Genomic DNA, 20,689 nt, shown 5'->3' on the forward strand with positions numbered 1-20,689 from the left:
GGCCATCCGTTGAACACAAATACACGTTGCCTAGACTAATTAAAGAAGTTGGCCTCTCTTCTGCAGAACACGCTCATGTCAAAATAAAAATGAAAAGCTCTTTTAGTCATGCACTAAGAGAAATTTAATGGACTTTATTTCCCATTAAATTATCACAATTACTGACATTTAGCAGTGAGTAACTTAAACTCAAAATGTGGCTTTCTGCTTTTTGTCCTCATTCGGTGCTGTGCTTAGATTAGTTTTAGGCCAATAATAAATGCTCCCTGCTTGATAATAATAAAGTAAAGTGAAGTACACACTATGCATTTAGTTTTGTAGCATATTACCTTCTCACAGCAGAGGAGGAAATGTGGAGCGATGGTAATAACTGACCCCCTTGAACTGCATTACACAGAGAACCCGGTGTGTACTGCAGCACCGTAATCAAAAGGGTGTGCTGGATATGGAGTATGCTGGTTGCTAAACTAACTCACAGGCTTTAGCCGAGGACTGATCTTAATGTTATTGCAATTCCCGTTGGCTCTGAACAGAGGTCTTTAAACTACTTAATTCCTTTTTTAAGTAGTAAATAACTTCACTTTCAAACACTAACACGCCAATGAAATTGAATGAATCGATCTAACCTTTCGTGTACGAGGTCGACAGCTGGGACTTCAAATATGTTGAGACTGTGTCTGTGATCATAAACATAATGTGATAAAACTGCATTGGGGAAAACATCTATCTGGTCTGAGTAATTCTGTGTGTGCTGCTGCAACACAAAACTACAATCAGTTCAGTTGCAAAAGGCTCCGATGCTGATTCTACTTTAAACAAGGGATTCATATCAACACACACACACACACACACACACACACACACACACAGATAGCATTTTCTTTGATGGATGGTCTCACAAGACAGTGGCAATATCAGCAGCGCCTGCAGTTTATAAAATAAATCTCATATATGTTGCCAACTGCTGGTTCGTTTGATGGTGGTGCCTGCATATTGCACTGTTGCTCCAAACTGCTAGTATCTGTCACAGCTGGGAGGAATATGGATAATATGTGAGTCAGATATCAAGAAGGATGGAGACTAACAAGACAAGCGAGAAGAGCGGATCACAACACTGTTCTTCAGTGTGTCGTGTTTTGCATGATGACGTCCGTCTGTATGACTTTGAATTTGAAACTCCATGAAACCTTTCCACTGTCCCTTTTGGCACACTACTTAGTTTTACAAGCTCTGGACTCTGTTGGATTATAATTAAGTTAAATTGATTTGAGGCTCTTATTAATTATTCCCTCTTAAAAACATTTTATAGAAGGGTTGATTGTGTTTGGACTTTGTTTTCTGTCTAGGCTTTGGAATACATCATAATGTAGCACCTGAGAAGTGCTTCTGCTACAAGCACCTGCAAACCAGTAAAACTGTAGAGTCAACTTCAGCCCAATTGAGACTAATGAGAGACTGTATTTTTATTCAATAAATAATTAATATTAGAAGGATTTTGTGAGCTAGTTCTCAACTGCACAGGATACAGACCTAATCACAAAATACTGTGTTGTTTTCTAAAAGGTGACAAGACAATTACATCCAGAAAGATTTGAAAAATCTCTTTTTCTAAAGAGTGAATGCTACCTATCCACCATCCTCTCTCTGCGGGCTCTGCTGTCCGCCAACTAATTGGAGTTTTCATGAATAATGGTGTGAACCTTCTTTCTCTCCAGAGGCGACGATGTTGAAGTCAGAGATAAACAAACCATGCCTTGGCCTGAATTAGGGCATTAATCCATGCTGTGGAGCTATTATATGGGCTGTGGGTGCTAATGGACACAGACATAAACACATCGTGTCTGTGTGCACGTAGACTAACCTTGGAATGCTAGCTCTCTAAGATAAGTGTCCGTGTGTTGATTAAAGGGAGACTAACAAGAAAACAGGCAAAGGGTAAACGGTACTAAACTGAAAGGTGCTACAGGTGGAACTGGAGAGGACCGTGCTAGTGAAAGGTTTGTCTGCACCTAATGAATGAATGTGTGACTGAAAAGCAGACAGACATGCAAGTAACACACAAACTCCCTCCACTTGGAAATGTCGATCAGTCCTTCAAATAATGCTGATTCATTAGAATTAGAGCTTGTTGAGTGACATGTCTGAGTAGTTAGAAAGTCGTCATCTGGAAAATCATGAGAGAAATAAAAAACAAAACAAAATGGGCACCGTCGCTGTCTTCTTAATGAGGACAACAAAACATTTTCTCAATGTTGATTCCAGAGAGTCACTGTCCCACATAACACCCAGTGTCCTTACACTTCTGTTTGTGCATGAATTCTACAAATAAGATAAATAAGATTTCACATTTAACTTTGGGGAGGTGTGTTTAAACCATCTTACTGGTAGATTATATACTCTCAAACTATTTCTGAGTTAGAAGAGATCTAAAATTATTAGATTCAAAGTTTTAAATTACAATTCAGAATGTTGGGATCTGTTTCACACTAAAGTACAGTATAGTCTTTTATATATATTTTAGTATTAAATTACTATTGTCCGTGTTTTCTAACTGACTAAATAACTTTGCTATCAGTTGCCTGTTACCATCTGTTACAAATGATTTGGCGTTAATCTTACGTTGCACATATTGTTCAACACTCTCGATAGAACCATTAACAGTATGAAATGAAATGTGATTTAAAAAGACGACTACAGATTAACTGTGGACACTGAAGTTGCTGACTGCTCCGTTTGCCTGGTAAAATGTGTGACGCTGGATTCACTTTTGACCCCTCAGAAGCTCCACCAAAGAAACAACATTAACTCTCTTCATATAAAGCCTGAAAGGACACAGTGATATTATATTTTGCAGCAATCTGTCCCATTCAGTCCTGCAGTCTGAGCAGTGACAGCCTCACATAACATGGTGTGTAAGCCACTAAAATCAAAGTGGCAACAGAATTATGGTAAATGATAAATGTTGTTTTGTGGCATTTGGTTCTATCAGAGGGAAAAACAGGTTTCACAAAGCAGTGACGAGGAAAACAAAAAGGAAGAAAGGAAATAAGCAAAATGGCATGATGCAAGGGGTTATTTCATACTTTCATAAACCGTGTGTGAAACCGCTTGCCCCCCCCGCCCCGACTACATTCTTCAAGTCATTCGTTGATCCAAGGCTCTGCATCAAAGATCATTCTTATTTCCATTTTTATGCCAGCTGTGTGAACACCACCTGTGAAAATAAGCTGACGGCTTCACTGAGGGACACTCAGACGACCATATTAAGGGCTAAGGTGTTTGAAAATAATAAGGACTGGAAGGCGGACTTTTTCTGAGCTATTGAACAAATTTGATTGAAGGTCCTTTGCATCAGAAGCAGGCTGCCATGCAAAGTATTCCAAAGCCATAAAAAGTTGTTTGTGTGAAAAGCAATTTCTGTCTCCACAACTTCCTGCTGGTGATTATTCACCTGCCATCCAATATGCTCTCAGTGTGAGGAAAAACCTAATCGGAACAGATCACTTTGGACATATTTAAATGCTGTTTGTGGGTAATAAATCAGCTTTTTCTCTCAGACATCAAACATTCAGGTCAAACGTGATTTAGTGCACTTTAAAGCTGCCTCTACCTCTACAGCCCATCGTACTGCGAGAGAGAGTGAAGCTTGTGAAGGAGGTAGACTACTCCAGGATTACTGTATACCTGACAGTCGGAGCACAGTTTGTGTAGCTGCAGTGATGTGTCAGCAACCTCCCAGCCCCCAGAGGGCTGACCTCTGTGTCCTGTGATCTGCAGATGACTGGGATAGTAGGATGTGTCGGGAGGAAGGACCGGACAGGAAGCACAGAGATCTGGGAGATGGTTGCAGACTTTAGTCGGACCAGGACCAAGTTTACCTCTATTTCCACTCCGAAAAAGGAGGTGGAGGGAAACAGACGAGAGTCCCTTAAGGTGTTGAGCAGGATGCAAATCTTCTACCAGTCTGTTTATAGTGCAGACAGTGAAGTACTCTCTTCTTTTTAGGAAGGCTGGCTCAGTGATGGGGACTTCACCAGAGGCTTTGGAGCTGTTGTAAAAACACTGATGCTGCACAAACTATTGAATATCATGGACAGGTCACATCACATCCTCCACAACCTGTTGCCAAAACAAGTAGCAGGAAGGAATTGCTGCCAATTACTGTTTAGAATAGTTCTCCTGTGTCAGAAAAGGGATCTAGCTATGTTTACACTTTTTTTTGTGGAAGGATTACTGTAGCGCTTCTTCCACCCCCCCACCTTTGTGCACAATAATAGTTTAACAAGACTCTTTAATATGAGTCACAGTTGTGACATTTGTGGTTTTCATATTAAATCTTAGATTTATATAGTAGAATAGACATAAACCAATCTACAGAGATTATACATTGTAGTCAATGGCTTCATATAAACTCATTATAAATGATTAATTGCACAGTGGTATCAATTTTATTGCATTGACAGTATGAAAAACATGTTATGTAATAATGATAACAATTACTCAGTAATCTACATGATTTAACTTGATTTTTCCCAGTGGATTAGGATTAGACTACTTTGAAGCCGTTGTTAATCATTGCATTGGTTATCACACAAACAGCAGAACAGCCTGAAGTAGCAGTGGAGGACTTGATGCGATTACCTGTGGCACTGTAACCTTGATTATAAAAAAAAAAAACTTAACTTAACATAATTTCCTTTAATTTTACATTGCTAATTTGCAAATATAATATTTTGAACTAGCAATATTGATTGTCACTATACATCTCTGAATTTAACATTTATTACTACTAGTCGAAATACTGAATTGCATTTATGTAATCTGGAAAATTAAGCTAATTTCACCAAATGCCTTATTCCTGTGCTGGAAGCATATGTTGAAAGCCCTAAATGTAAAAAGGAGAATCCACTTCACATTTCTTTAACATCTTTATTTAAAAGGATTTACAACACAAACTGGCACCACTTAATTTAAATGGCATCTCTTATCTTTAGCACTCCTGCACAATTTGTATTTCTGTACAAACATACACACAGAATGTGTCCCTTCAAAAATATATCCACGCACGTAAGGTCAAACTGGAAAAGGAGGGAGGGGGAGCATTTTAGACTCAAAGACCAACCAGTAGGTAGGTATTTATGTAAATGAAAAAGGAACGTCAGTGGTTTATCTTCTTCAGGGGCCCAGAACTGAGAATAACAGGGACACAATCCACCCATCACCCAACTCTAAACTAAGAGGGGCAGCCGTTCGTGGTTTATTTTAGTTTATCATGGACACCATGACATAACTTAAGGCTGGAACATGTTTCCTGAAAACTTGCTTGGTACAATTTTTGTAAAGCATCAGCTGGACCTGTTGAGTCCAAACTGAATCATACAGAAATATTTGTATTTCTTCTGTGTTGCTGTATATCAGCTTTAAAACTTCAGTTTGGTAGTCACATGCTTATTCATATGAAATACAAAGCTACAGAGTGCCGACATTAAAGTCAGCAGAATAGATTTTAATGAATTGAACATGTTCTTCCTTGGCTTTTGACATTTAAAATGTAAACATTTGCAGTTGTTATACTGAAGTAGTAAAAATATTGCATGGGTGAACATGCATCTAGATTTATTGGTCAGATGCCATCAAAATAGAAGAAAGCTGTGCTTAAACCTGATTGTCTGAGGAAACTTCCAAGCAAACTAAGTGGGTGGGTTGACTTATGAAAAATAGACAATTTAGATCTTTTCTCTATTGGCTGCATGCATCGGGTCTAATAAAAACACTTGAACACAGGCTCTTAGAATGACTTTTCCCTTCCAGGGTTAAACTTAGGCCATACCAGATTAAACAGACGAGAGACCTTTTTGCTCTTCATCCACAAGGAGTGCATCTGTGGCTACAGTCCGGTGGCAAAAAAAAACCCAGAAAACCTTTTTAACTGGCCACATAATTTATAAAACAATATTTCCAACAGCAATTTTAGCTTCCACTCAGAGGAGAGGAAAGGTAAACTAACATGAGCTACAGCTGAATCCATCATTGTGCTGATGTGAGACATTTTTACCTCAAGTTTGGCATCGATTTTTTTTTTCTGTTCCATCAGATATGATTTCAAACTGCTAGTTTTAATGTCAAGGTCCTTTTGCTAAAAGAAATATTCTGTTTTTTAACTAGTGAATATGATTTACTTCCTCGGATGACAGATGTGAAAAGTAAGCATCCATCAAAGTTAGGTAGAGGAAAACATAAGAGGATGTAAGATGAGGAGGGGAAAAAGAAGAGCAACAAAAGTAGTTTGAAGGTTAGAAAATGTTAAGGAAGGGAAAGTGACTGATGCCTCTGCTGGCTGGAAAAAGTTATTAATGCTATAAAAGAAGTTCTGCAGAACTACAAACAAGACTAACTGCACCAAAACCTTTAAAAAAAAAAAAAAAGAGATGTTTTATAGTTAAGCCTACTCATAGCAGTTAACGGCAATAAAACTCAAACCAAATAGAATGGATGTCAATACCATCTTCAGCAACCCATGAGCAATTACACCAGTAAACTTTAAACTGACCTGACGTGGAAAAGAATTCTCTCCTTTAATGAAAAATTGCTGGATTATCTTTTTATATTAAAGAAACATCTGCAGTCAGTTTTTACACAGCCGCCAGAGTGCCACGCAGTCACTTTTTCTCCCTGTAGGTGACACCAGGTGAGAATACTGTAAATGAAAGGTTGTGTTTTCAGCTTGTGCTTGCTGCTCCTGCGGGTACCGTTGTAGAGATTGTTGCAGGGTTCAGACTTTTCCCTCGATGTCTCTGACCACCTCTCCTACGTCCTCCGCTTCCAGCCTTGAGCTGCAGACAGAAAAGAACCCCCCCAGGCAGGTTAGACATTAAGAAACTGAAGACAGCAGGAAAAACTGACTCATCCACAAAAGTTTAAATGTGTTTTTGCATTTTTCAGTTTTACCCTCAACTAAAAATCTTATCTTACAAAGTTCACAGTTAAAAAGGTAAAAAGCATGTTAATATTTGTTGAGGGGAAAAAAGGAATAAAAAGCAAAATGGGAAGGTAGGTCACAGCAGTTCAGGGTTTTCCAAGACATTTTAGTAGAGATGGAAAGTTCCTTACTAGTGTTTTCATACGCAAAGTGAAGAAAATTTGAGAAATTAAATTATAATTTACTTCAAACACTCTACAGTGAACAAAACAGGTTAAAAATTCATTATTAAATTCTACAGGGAACTCTACATTATTAAACTTAGACTTCACCTTGACATACTCTAAGAAATATGCACAAAAACTACATCTCTCTCTTAAAGGAAAGAAACCTTCAATGTTTTTAAATCAAAAAAATCAAAAAACACTCAGTAACCACTTCAGCAATTAAGCACTTAATTGCTAAAAAGGGAAGGTGTGTGGTAGTCGGCCTTTCTAACAAGCAGCTTCCAGGTTTCAAATGTTTGAAAAGGGGAGATGCATGCTCAAGAAACATTGCTTTGTGAAGTTTAGGAAGTGGAGAAAACAACCACAACATCCAAGCTTAGAAGCCTCATCGTGACTGCAACAGTCTGCAGAAACGTTTTTACCTTGTTTTCTTTGTTGACATCTTTACATAGAGCCTCCTCATCTGCCACTGTCTAACGCAGCATGCCAAGACAGAGTGGAGAGGAGAGTGAGCCAGCAAGAAAGACGGCAGCAGAAAAATAAAGTGTTAAAGTTCAAGGAAATCATGAAGGGCAGACAAAGCAGAGAGAGAAAGGGGATGAGGATCTGATGGTAAATGAGGTGAGTGAAAACGAATGATGAGGAGGACAGGTGTAACCGTACATGGAGATGAAAGCAGGATACTGCAGACAGGATAAGAAGACAAATGAAACAAGATTTTGAATAAAATTCACATAATTGAGAGTGGAAGCAGAACAAGTAAGGGACGAGACGGTGAGAGAGAAGAGATCAACTGGCGAATTTAAAGAGTCAGCGTAAGAAGTGAAGGACACAAGCAGCATCTTAAAAAGGGGATTTGAATATCCTGTTCGAAGCTGTTCCATTATTGCAGAAAAGATGTAAATCGAAGCAGTGTTGTGAAATTGATACAAAAATCTTTTGTGCCATTTTTACTTTTATGATGTTAGGAGGGTCTTCTCCAGGGACACTTCAACATATGGCCCAGAGGAGCGTAGAATTGAACTACTGACCCTGCTGTTCATGGACTACTACCGTACTTAGCCTGCTGCCCCACGGCCACCCCAATACAATCTCAAAACAAGGGCAGTTATCCTGCATATAGGTGATTCAACTCATGAATAAATACCTGTTTTAGACACATTAACAGCAGAAATAAGGTCATTTAAGGTTTAATTTCTAAAATGTTTGATCAAAAGACTAAAGGATTGTCAATTAAAAAGCCAGTCTGTCCTAAATTGTGAATTCCTCTTTTCCAATGCAATGATCCTTAAAAACAAAGATGCACAAAGTGCCAGATATTGACTTGAGTGCTTTGAATTACAACAGTGTTCTAACCAAGACATGTTGAAATTTCACTGGCCTAATTTGTTCACCTGTAAAATGTTACTTAAACATCATAGAAAGGTTTAAAGCTTGCATTGACTTACTGGTAGCTGTGCTGTGTTAGGACTAGGCGGTCTTGCTGTTGAGCCAGCCTCCTCATTGGCTGCTGTCCCCTCTTTAAATGTCTTCTTATTGGCCTGTGTCTTGGCCTGCTGGGCCTTAGCTGCCTGGGTGTTCACAGATTGAAGAAGCTGAAAGCACACACAGTGTTAATTAAATCTACACTGTATTTGAATCAGTGACTTGATGCCAAGGAATCCGTCTTTGCCTACTACAGGAAAACACACCTGATCTTTACATCTAGTTTTGCGGATAGTGAAACCCTTAAATTACTTCTTCTGGCTGAGGCCAGCCACACCAGTCAGTGCAGTGTTTCCCATACATTGATTTATTTGAGGTGGGCCGCCATTATATCAATATTGAAATCTTATTTCAGTGCAGAGCTGGGCACGACGCATTGATTCGCTGAACCTCTCACTTTCTCTTGCTCACGCACAGACAATCGACCCGCCGGAGAAAAGCTGTCGCTGACAACATTTTCAGTCCAGACCCAACTCTTCAAATAAGTTATTAGCAAGCATGTAAGGAACCTAGCTAGAAAGGATTGTTGAGCTTAGCATGCTGTATATCGCTGCTTGTCAAAAGTTACTGCTTGTGCAGAAGGATAACATTACTGATAATTCTTTAATTCTCATGCTGAATGTTTGCTCCTTTAATCCAGTTGAATAATGAAAAATGTTTTCTAAGATACAAAACAGCTTGTACTGAGGAGCAAAGACAGTTTGGATCAGAGCTATTTGCAAGTGAGAAACACAAAATACAATGGCAAGCAAAAGTATGTGAACCCTTTGGAATTTTATGGTTTTCTGCATTAATTTCTCATAAAATGTGATCAGATCTTCATCTAAGTCAAGAGTATTAACAAATGTAATGTGCCTAACAACAAAATTCACCAGTCTACAGTTAGACAAACAATCTACAAATGGAGACACTTTGGGACTGTAGCTACTCTACCAAAAAGTGGGTGGCCAGTCAAAATTACCTCAAGAGAACAACAAACACTAATCAAAGAGGTAAAGAAACAACCTAGAGAGACAGGCAAAGATTTGCTAAACACCTGAAGTTTGCAGAAGAGCACACTGACGCTGCACAGCAGTATTGGCAAAATGTTATGTGGACTGATTAAACTATATTGAACAATTTAGAAAGAACACACAGCACTTGGCATAAAACTATCACTCCACTATCACTATGAGGTTTTTCATGAAAGATCATAATTTTTTAAAAGTTTGTGTTATTATTTTTGGCACATTACATTTGTTAATACTCTTGACTTAGATGAAGATCAGATCACATTTTATGACAAATTAATGCAGAAAAACTGTATATGTGCAAAAGCTGAGCATTGCAACTAATGTGATGTGTGATCCAACAAATTAGGCTACAGTGTTTTCCATTGAGTGAAGCAGTAAGAGAGGTAGAACTACTATCACCTTGGCCCCTCACCCAGGACAAGTTCGCTTTGGAAGATCATGACAGGTGCTGCTGACCTTTGCAACACAACTTTCAGTCACATTAATTATATCTTAAGAAACTTACATTCTATTGTTTTATTACTTAATGCAGAAACATCAAGAAAATCAAGATTGGTACACCTCATCCTCATATAAAGCAAACCACAGAAATAAGCTTAAGCTCCAGTACCTTGGTGATGGTGCCCACAGCTTTGGTGCGTCCTTCCCTAAACACCAGTTTCTGGTCACAGTGCAGGTACTCTGGAGTCTTAATGAAACGGAAATGGACTGTGGCCTTGTCCCCAGTCCTTAGACAGTCTTTGTTCATTGTCAGGATGGTGGCAGTCTGTCTGATGCTCCCACAGTGGACTGGTGTGTGACGGACAGAGAGTGACCCATTTAGTCTTAGTAGGAATGTAAATATGATCCAAGCTTAATGATACTCAAACAGCCTGAAGATCACATGACATTCATATGCTACACAATATAGTGTATATCAGTGTAAAGGGTTTTGACTGTGCTGACACTTACCCATGGCCTGGTATCTCGGTGATATCGTGGTTGGGTGGTGTAACACTAAAATCTCAGCCTCAAACTCCCAGGTAGCCTGTGGCATCAACTTTGGGGAAACCATGACCATTCCTTTCCTTATAGAGGAACGCTTGATCTGTGAAATGGAGAGAATGGGCAGGATAGAAAAACAACAACACAAGGGGGACAAAAAAGAGAAAAAAATAAATGGGGGGAGACGTAAAACCAAATGAGAATTAAAGACAGAACAATATCTCCCTCCACATGTTGTGATTTGCATGCATTAAAAGCTGATTATAATGTTTTAAGCTAATTCATATGCACATCACATAGGTGAGGTTTCAGAATAATTTTCCTTTTCATAACTTTTTAAAAACATGTTTCAGGCAGCTTTATATTGTATATTAAGTTCTACAACCCTTTGCCGTTTGAACTCAGATAACGATCCACATCATCTGTCATTATCCAAATGTGTTTATTTCAATGCAGAATTTCAGAACCCGGATCTTCTGAACATCAATTCATTATTCTACACATTTATTCATAATCTATTTCAATCTCTTTTACTTTAAGCTAATTATTAAAGCTGCAAAACAGCTTTTAGCTAACTATTTCATGTTAACTTTTGAGTAATTATCTGCTTTTTGATAATTTTCTAAACTATGTATTCCCTAACCATTTAACCTATCTGCTATCCAACTATCTTTCTTGAAGTCAGGTAAACAGGAGGGGGTGCATTGTGACAATTTCCTGAAGGTTACACCACACTACAGCAGCACCTTTTTACTTTTAATCAATTCCAATAATATATTTACCACAAACCTTTTTCAGGGCAAAGGATGCCGTCTGTCCACCGCGCACCTCTCTGACAGGCATCCTCTTCCGGTGGATAGACTTAACAGCAATGGGGATGAAGGTGCCAAGTGGGTCTGGGCCTAAGAGCAGTGTGTCGTTGAGCCGTATCAATCCTCGTAACGTAGTCCCAGAAACTACTGTTCCCACACCCTGCCAAGGTAGAATCAACAAAACCCTATGTGAGGTGGGTATTTTCTTTCAGTATTGTCGTCATCTATAAAGATCATTTTCATGTTCTCAAAATTTTTAAAAATTGAGAAAAAACATACAAACAAACAAAACGCCTCAAATTCAGAAAGTATTGCTCTGTGCTGCTTTTTAACTTCTAATACTGTGAATGGGTTGTGGACATGGTTGTGTACAGCATGTTTTAATATTCTATATTACATGATAAAAGCAGTGACTGGCTTCCTCTTCCTCACCTGACTCTTTGCACAACCAGCATTTAGAACCTGTGGTTTCATTCTATTTTCTATCCCCACTGACCCAGGAGTTGCAAGGCTGCTCATAAATGGACTGTATTCACAAACTAATTATCTGAGTTCATGCAATAACATTTTCATATACACTCTATTGATCTCTCCTTGTTGAAATGCTGTCACTGTTAGGTCACTGCAGTCATATGCACAATGCACAGATTCAATTCAGTGTTTCACACAAGCCCATTTATATTGGCACACTGGTTTCTGTACTGCCTGAAGCTGTAGTGACTGTCAAACTGGCTAATGGAATACAGGGAAAACATTTTTAACATCTATGTGTAAGCGAGTGAGTGAGTGAGTGAGTGTTTTACTATGTACCGGTACTGAGTATGTGTCATCTATTTGAAACTCTGCAGGCTCATCATTGCTAAAAGTGGTCCTAGACGAGAGGAGGTTGAGGAACATCTTCAATAGATCCATGTTCTCCCCAGTCACATTTGAGATCTGGAAAATTGGACACATCCTGCAAGAAGAGAAGGAGTCAGAGATTCAAGACAATTAAAAATTAATCTTCATTCAGTTTCACCAACACAGCAACAGTAAAACAAAAATACAAAAAGGCAGAAATTTGAGTTTGAGTGTCAGCACACTGTAAAACCAGAACCACGGATGTTTACATAAATTTGAGATCTTAGCGTTACTCTTCAAGATAAGACATGTTGACTAAATAAAGACAGAACAGTGAAGATGTTAAATAGAAAAATGTACCTGGATTATAAGCCTAAGAAAAAAAAAACTGAAACACCTGGGCCACCCAGGTACATTAACAGCTGCTCAAGTATATTTAGCCATCTGTTTCTTTTTTAATCACTCCCACAGAACACCATCATCCCCAATCCATTAACTACACTAATTTCCCCTCAATCTATCGCTCCTCCAGTGCACTGACCAATTTTAACATTGATCTGCTCTACACCAACAAAGGGCTGCATTTACACATTACAATAGCATGTTCACCTTGTCTCAATAGTAGTGAGCATCTATTAGCTTTAATATTAATTTAGAAAAATTACAATGTCCATATCAATCATCATAAATCAAGACCAACTGCTAGTTCTGACACTGGCACAAGAATAAACTATCAATCTTTGGACTGTTTATTGCTGTGTTTGCTTTCCTTTGTCCTACATTTTCTTTGCATTTACCTCTCAGAGCAGAAGTTGGAGGCTGTGACGACAACATCATCCTTGTTCTGGACCAACACTGGGATTTTCCTGCAACCCGGTGACTTTAATAACCTCTGTAATAACTTTAGTGTCTCTATAGGTAAAGACACAAAATAATCCTGTGTAAGTGATTCTCAAAACACAAACATCAGCTCACACAACATCATTTCAGAGACTGAAAAAATCCTGTACATTAACACGCTTCACATGGGATTTGAAGAGTACAGACTTTACTATAAGTAAATTGAATGAAAGAGCAGGTCTTTATTAAAAACACTCATTTATTTCTAACTGCCCCTCCTTTAAAAGCATATTTAATCATGTTTTATTAAAGAGACTCCCCATTTTCTGGGAGAGCAAACTGCTCCCATTTGCTCTGTTAATTTGCTCTTGCAGCGCTTTACTGTTTATGCAAACTCAACTCATTTTCCCTTTGTTTCACATTAAACCCCTACCACCCTTCTTTCATCCCTGAGATGTTTTTCTTATGACTAAGTGTTTCATACACACCACCTTAACATTATTAAGGCACAGTCAACTAGTGTACTGTAGGAATTAGCCTCTATAGACAGGTATAAACACTAGAATGGTAAGTGTGGTACATCTTTAATGTAATGTTGATCGAATTGTTGCTGAATTTTCCATGTGAAATATTATTCACACTAATAACTGACTTTGGGTTTTGGGTTTGAACATGATGTATGGGAACTTCAGCACAAACTAAATTTCCCCTGGTGAATGAAGGGTGGATATGTGAGGCTTGTTACTAAATTTGCAGAGCTTTACTAGTGGGATCAAACACTAATTGTGTGTATGAGTTAAATAAACATCACACAGTCACATCTCCTTACCTTGCAGGATGTTGGCTGGACACATGTCTATCTTTGTAACCACTACAAACACAGGCACATTTAGGGCCAGTGCCAGACCCAGATGCTCTTTGGTCATGCCAACAATGCCAGCATTGCTGCCAACCTGAAAAAGGCACAGGAGGAAGAGAGAGACAGAGGAGGATGTACTTTAATAAATCATCAAAGCAACGAAAAATACATTTCCTTCTCCCTCTCTTACCATGAGCATGCAGAAATCAGGAAGGTGTCCTGTCATGCCGAACACAGTGGTCTTGAGGTACTTCTCATGGCCTGCCAAGTCAATAAAGGTGATGACCTTTGAGGATTTCTCACAGATCTTGGTCCAGTCTAGGCCCCCACCGTGGCTGTCTGGCTTGTTCACCACCTTAAGGGAACAGACGTAGACAGAGAGAATAGAATATGACTAACTGAATATGAGAAATGAAAACCTGACAAGACAAATCGAAGAAGAGGAAGAGCTTGACAGAAAGAATGATTCAAACTGCTCGGCAAAAAGTTCCACTTTGTAAAGTTATGAAGCACAAAGAGGAATTTTTTTTCTGCTCAAAAACTGACACTGCCATGACACATGAACAATGTTTTCTTCCTTCTGAAACACCACAACCATATAGCTGGAAGAGGACCTCTATTATCAAAGTTTGATAACAGAAACTATGTTTTGGTCTCACACAAACAGAAGAATTCTTAAATCAACAAAGCTAGCTAATAAAGTAGCAACAGAACACTATTTAAGAACATTGTTGTTAATTTGGGTAACAGTAACCCAGTTTTTGATGTACAGTATTTAATTCTAATGTTCTCCATTCCAAAAACATGGAAAAAGCTGAAATGATGGCTGAAATAAATTCTTCACTGTGTCAATCAGACAATGGTTTATAAGCAACACTAGTAAAAAGTTTCCAAGAACATTGTGATGAGAGAAAAATGCACTCCTATCAGCACTGGCAGAAGTGCGCTGAAGAGGTCTTTTATAAGCTGAGATCTACATTTTAAAGCATCACCCGGACACCTTCCTCCTTTCATGTTAGCGTTCTTTAATCGGCGCTTCGCTCAGTTTAATGCGTCAAAAGTTGCATCACATCTTTGTGGGTTGGTGGATTCTCACCTGTCCTTCCTGATCAAAGCCCAGGATATCATTGCCTACACTGCTGGTCCTGCCACTCTCCATTTCATGTTTGTGTCTGAAGAGCTTCTGGCGAGCAAAGCCTCTGCCATTGTCCAGCTCTCCATGGGTTAAAACCCCCAACAGGGTGCTCTTTCCCGCATCCACATTCCCTACAACTGCCACTCTGCAGACAAGACAAATGAGATGAGGGAAAGAAAGTGTGCATATGCAATTACACCCAGATACAGTAAGCCACAGTAGGTGGCTGAATAGTGTGGTGGTAAGCTGCCCTCCATCTGGGAGACTGGGGTTCGAATCCCAGCTCTGGCCTACCTCCAGTAGAGGTCCTTAGGCAAGACCCCTTACACACCCTTTGTACCTTGTACCTCACTTGTAAGTCGCTTTAGATTCAAGCCAAAACGGGTAAATGTAATAGTGCAGTGAAGTACAAACATGCATGTTGTCTGCTGTCATTGCTATCTGTTGTTTACTGTCTAATATTAGTGATGAGTTTTATTTCTTGTACTTATATTTTATTTTAACTAGCAGTAAGAACTAACTACATTTCAGAGAATGACTTTTATCTCTTGCAATACAATTCCATGAAAACACACGCAACATACTCACATAGAAAATAGAATAAACATCAGCCCCAGCAAACACTGATACAATGGATTGTGCTGTAATAAATTATAATCTGTCACTCAGAGACAGATTTGTTATAAATATATATATATATATAATATATAATAACATATTTCGAGATACAGTAGTAGTGGTGTGTGTCTGTGTTACAAACATAAACAGAATATAATAACTATGTTATCACAAAAAATTTGTAGTGAGTGATAATTTGCAAATATGAAAGAGGTGCTTGCTTTACATTATTTTTTTTTTAATCAATAGGCTAATATGGGATTGAAAAGATTTACAGGAAAGACAAATGGAATTCTAATTTGGCATCTAGCTGGCTTTTCACTTCACTATCCAGTTTTAAAAACCTTTGATTATTGTAGCGTGGTCAGGGCCTGAATTTCAGTGCAGGATTGCAGGTATTGTGCATAATGTTAATGATTCACGCAAATGTCCAGACCATTTTCAGTGATAAGAACATGAATGCATGGAAAAATGGACTGTGAGGTAGAACAAATGTACATCAACTGAACTTGAAGTCACTTAAAAAAAACTGCAGATCCCAAAAAGACCAGTGCAGACAAAAGTGCAAGTGATGTCAATGTTAACAAAGTCACTCCTCAAGATCCTCAGACAGGTATGGTAATGTTGAAAAACAAAAATAAAGCAGCAGTTCAAAGACAGTTTCAGGCTAACTGTCTCCTATATAATATCAGTGAAATGAGCTGCTTTATGTGTAAAATGTAGCCTACGGTGCTGCGCCTGACTACTACTACTGACGGAAAAAGAGATGAAAAATAACAGCAGCTTAATAACAGTGCATATACAGCATATGCTGTAGCATACTGTACTAATGCTAGCAAAGATTGTAATGTGTGAGCGTGAATGCGGCACAAACAGCACTGGAACAAAATTCGGATATTCACTGAGTGATGGAAACCTCACTAAAATGATGCCTATTGAAGAGCTTGGCCTTTATCAAAATCTGTAAGATTTTTTTAAAGTTGTTGTCCAATCTAAAGCTGAGGTGGAAGACGATAGAGCATTTAAGGATAAAAATGTCCCCTTTTTATAAAATTTATTTCAGGCCCTTGTCATTACAACATGGTGCACTAGCTTGTTTTACAGAGGCACAGCATTTTTACCTGACTTCCAGGAAATCCTGCTCACCCACACGCTGACGGATGAGGTAGTCCCGAATCTTTCCACCTGTGTCCGTCCTCTCCCTCAGCAGTATTAGGTCAGCTTCGATCTGTTCACAAAGCGAGCGCACCGTAGCTACTGATGCCTCCATATCCTTATCATCCAGACCATAATCACCTCCATCTGAACAGAGAGGGAAAAGGGATAAAGGTAGGGGAGGCAAGACAGCTACTCTGATATTCTGATGTGTGCTTTTATCATGAGTGCCTCACAGAACAATAAGCACATACTTTCCTCACATGTCTGGCAAATTACAGAGCTTATTCAAAGCCTGTCCTTAGTAGTGCTAGTAACCTGCTATATAACAGGGTGGGGACCAAGGGAACAAATTACACAGTGAAGGCAGACTTTGCAGAAGGAGGAGTAAAAAGAAGTGGGTTTATGGCAGAGATGAACTGAGTGTACTCTGAAGATTAGAACCACATTTACTGTAAACACAATGTCTCACAGAATTAGCAGTCAGTTAGCTTTAGATTCAATCCAAGTACAAGAGGCTTGGAGAGTTTTGTAAGATGATACTACAAAGATATATAAAGATAACAATATCTCAACGCACAAACACATTAAACACACAAATACACAACAGTGTATTTCTTAATGGTTAGAAAAGGCCCATATCCTCAGTTACAGTTGGTTCAATATCACTTATGTCAAATGTCAAAATATCCCTCTACCATTAACTGCCCACAAAGTCTAGTTTTATTACACTGAGAAACAGAAACAACCAGTCGGGGTGTAGGTCAGTCAGCTTGTTGCTTGTCAAGTCAGTCTGACAGCCATGAACACTGACATGAATTGGTATCTAGTGACAGTCCCTGTGCTGAGCAGAGAAAAGTGACACACTGTCACACATGCCCTCTAACCCCTAAAAGACCAAATGGGTCAAACATGTTGCTGTCACAGGCAAAAATATCTCTGGGGGCCCAACAAAAGCCCACGTTTGTGTGTGGTTTGAGAATCACAACTGAGCACCAGAAAATGAGGTTAACTGCCTGGGGCGATACACTTAGCCAGATGTCTCTGCTATTGCACACTGGTCAATATATTCCAAAGCATTTGTCCATGTCTGTGAGTAAAGGAAACGTGTTCATAAATAGTGAAGCTTCATTGAAGATATCTTCCATTTGCTGCATGTAATAATGTACAAAAATATTAAGCACAAAGGCTTTTCGCAACATAGCAGAACATTTTCCCCCTTTAACTGGAAGTTTCAGTTCAATATAAGAGGCATTGTGGCAGGTAGCATACTAAAAGTCTTTGGTGCCATCTATGGGATATGATCACTATATACACCTGCTGACTAAAGATGAATTGAAACTATTGTTCTCTCATTACAGAATATTGCTGAAAGTAAGTTTTCCAAAGGCAAACCTGACACTGACTGAATTAAGGTCACACAAGCTAATCTCATTCATATTTTACCAAACTAACACAGGTGATAAAATTCTTCGACTTGTTGACATAGTAGCATAAATAACTAAACTCACAGAACAACACACATTTCACTACTTTTCACATAAGAATTTGTAACAAACTACTACGAAACAGCACTGCATCCTGCTGCCTACGAGACATAAATGTGAAATAGTGTTCATAAGTACAGTAAAGTGTAAGGCAACACCTAGACTGACATTCCATTAACTAATGTGCTGTTTGATTGTTGATTGTGTAAATACTCAAGTTCTAGGAAAGTTAGCTGTCCTTACCTGAGCCCATGCCAACCACATAGATTGTCTCTCCGCAACCTTCATCTATCCGTTCTCTCAAATGTCGTAGTAAAGAATCATACTGTTCCCCCGTTGGACTGACAAGAACCAGCTGGAAACAGAAAAGACAACAGAGAAAGAATTAGAAAAAACAGACTGGATCCAACATAAAATAAAATAAGTGTCCTGAAACCGACATTTAAACAAAAACTATAGCTTCAATTTAAAGAGACTATTTTTCCTGCAAATCAGTCAGTGATGTTTTACTTTAAAGTGTTTTAAACAATAAAGTTATCTTGGCTCATTTAGTCAAATCTCAATTAAATTAAAATTTTACACACACAAACTCAAAATAAACACGTTTGCAACTCCCCCTTGGGGATCAGTAAAGTGTTCTGTTGTATTTTACTACAGTAGATATATCCTTCATAACTTGCCAGCTGGATGCATTTACACAGGCAGTGCAACATACGTGTCACTTTCTGGCGTTTTGCACAACCAGCAGAAACTGTGCTGTGAACATCTAACGTGCAGGAGGATTCAGTAAAGCCACAACACGTTAGCTTACCGTAAACTCTTACCGCTTAAAGGTTTAATTTAGAAGATGGCCTACCTTACTGCTTAAGTCTAAATGATCCGCGGAGTCGCCGTTTGTACCCTCGCCGTCTTCAAAGGCCTCATCGCCGGTTGGATCATCGGCACAACCTCGGTCCGGTGCAAACATACAGGCAGGCACTATGGATTCTGCTGCTGGTGTCACACCGGGGCAGACCGCCGGTTCTGTCGCCGTTAACGACGCCATTTCTAAAAAGAGGAAAATAATGCAAACGCAGCAAAAGTAAATAAACAAACCAACTTTTGTCCTTTGCTCGGCTGCACTAGCTAAACTTGATCCCTTAGCAACGACAGAAAGTTAACGCTAGGTTGATTATCACAGCCAGCTAGCTAATGCTAAACAAACATCGAACTTGCTGTTAAAATATTTATAATAATAATAAAACTGACAAACATTTTAATAGTTTTCCACAGTTAACTAAAATGTCAAACACCTGGGCATGTAAACGGTTAATAACAGCAAGTTACATAATGAAATTTCTGAAAACATTAAGGAATAACATTACCAGAAGTTGCTACCCTACAAGCTAGCTAACTTAGATTGTTTATTCAGGTCAGTTTCTTCTTCTTTGGTTTTATTGGCCTGTAACAAACCAACGAGCGACTCCCACAGCGCCACCTACTGTGTCGGAGGCTACATAGGTCTGCATGAAACCTGCAGAATCCTGATGTTCACTACATTTACAGCTGTTTAAAATAAAAGAGAACTTCTCTTCCCCACTGAATTATGTTTACAACAATGCTAAATTATTTTTTAAGTGTGTTACACCACTTACAATACATTTAAGAACTTTTCCAATTAAATAGATTGTTGTTAAACCTGAATGCTCAGATTTAGCTGTGGAAATATCACTTCCTCCCTCCAGCTACAAAATGTGCCACTCCTTTAAACCTTCTCACATAACATACATGTATTTTATATGGCACCTTTCTGCCACGCATTCTCATGACTGTTCTACCGAGGGTTGCAGCCATATCTGAACAAATTGGTGATTTAATTGCTGAATTATCAGGTTAAGAAATCCTCATCAAAATCAAAGGTCACTGTGATGTCAAGTAGGTCTCATTCTCTTCACCAGATATTCTTCATTACAAAAGTCCACATGGACTTACACATAAACCTTGTTTTATATAAGCCTGGACAGACAAGCTTGTGAACTGCAAATTCAGAGCTGTGCATTCCCAATGCAGTAATTCTAGTTTCTAGTTTCTAGTTTCTGTAAACTTCTTATACTAACATATTGTATTTCTCATGAGTTTCTCACAAGATTTTTGCATTGTCTCCCTTATTTATGAGTGAGTTTCTTCTCACAAGCTGCCCACCATTAGATTACACTTGCTCCTGGCTTCACTGAATTTCCAAATAAAGGTGAAATTAATTGAATGTTACAGTAGAAAATAATGAACAGTCTCTCCTCTCTTAAAAGTCACTCATCGAAAACATATATTTTACAGTG

The 20,689-nt window shown here is 38.7% G+C and overlaps 1 protein-coding gene across 1 annotated transcript; it reads right to left on the reverse strand.

Moving 5' to 3' along the window:
• Positions 1–4,915: 4,915 nt before the first annotated feature.
• On the reverse strand, positions 4,916–19,816 carry gtpbp1l (GTP binding protein 1, like). Its single transcript, XM_026360197.1, has 14 exons — positions 19,739–19,816; positions 19,231–19,421; positions 18,618–18,729; positions 16,854–17,034; positions 15,076–15,259; positions 14,170–14,334; positions 13,950–14,073; positions 13,078–13,192; positions 12,251–12,395; positions 11,418–11,600; positions 10,596–10,731; positions 10,255–10,433; positions 8,595–8,741; positions 4,916–6,833 (listed from the first exon to the last, which is right to left on the reverse strand). The coding sequence occupies exons 2-14, from the start codon at positions 19,417–19,419 to the stop codon at positions 6,720–6,722; spliced, it is 1,974 nt and encodes a 657-aa protein (XP_026215982.1). The 5' UTR covers positions 19,420–19,421; positions 19,739–19,816; the 3' UTR covers positions 4,916–6,719.
• Between the last annotated feature and the right edge of the window lie 873 nt (positions 19,817–20,689).

The sequence above is a fragment of the Anabas testudineus genome, chromosome 1 (assembly GCF_900324465.2).
Source record: "Anabas testudineus chromosome 1, fAnaTes1.2, whole genome shotgun sequence".
Taxonomy (NCBI): domain Eukaryota; kingdom Metazoa; phylum Chordata; class Actinopteri; order Anabantiformes; family Anabantidae; genus Anabas; species Anabas testudineus.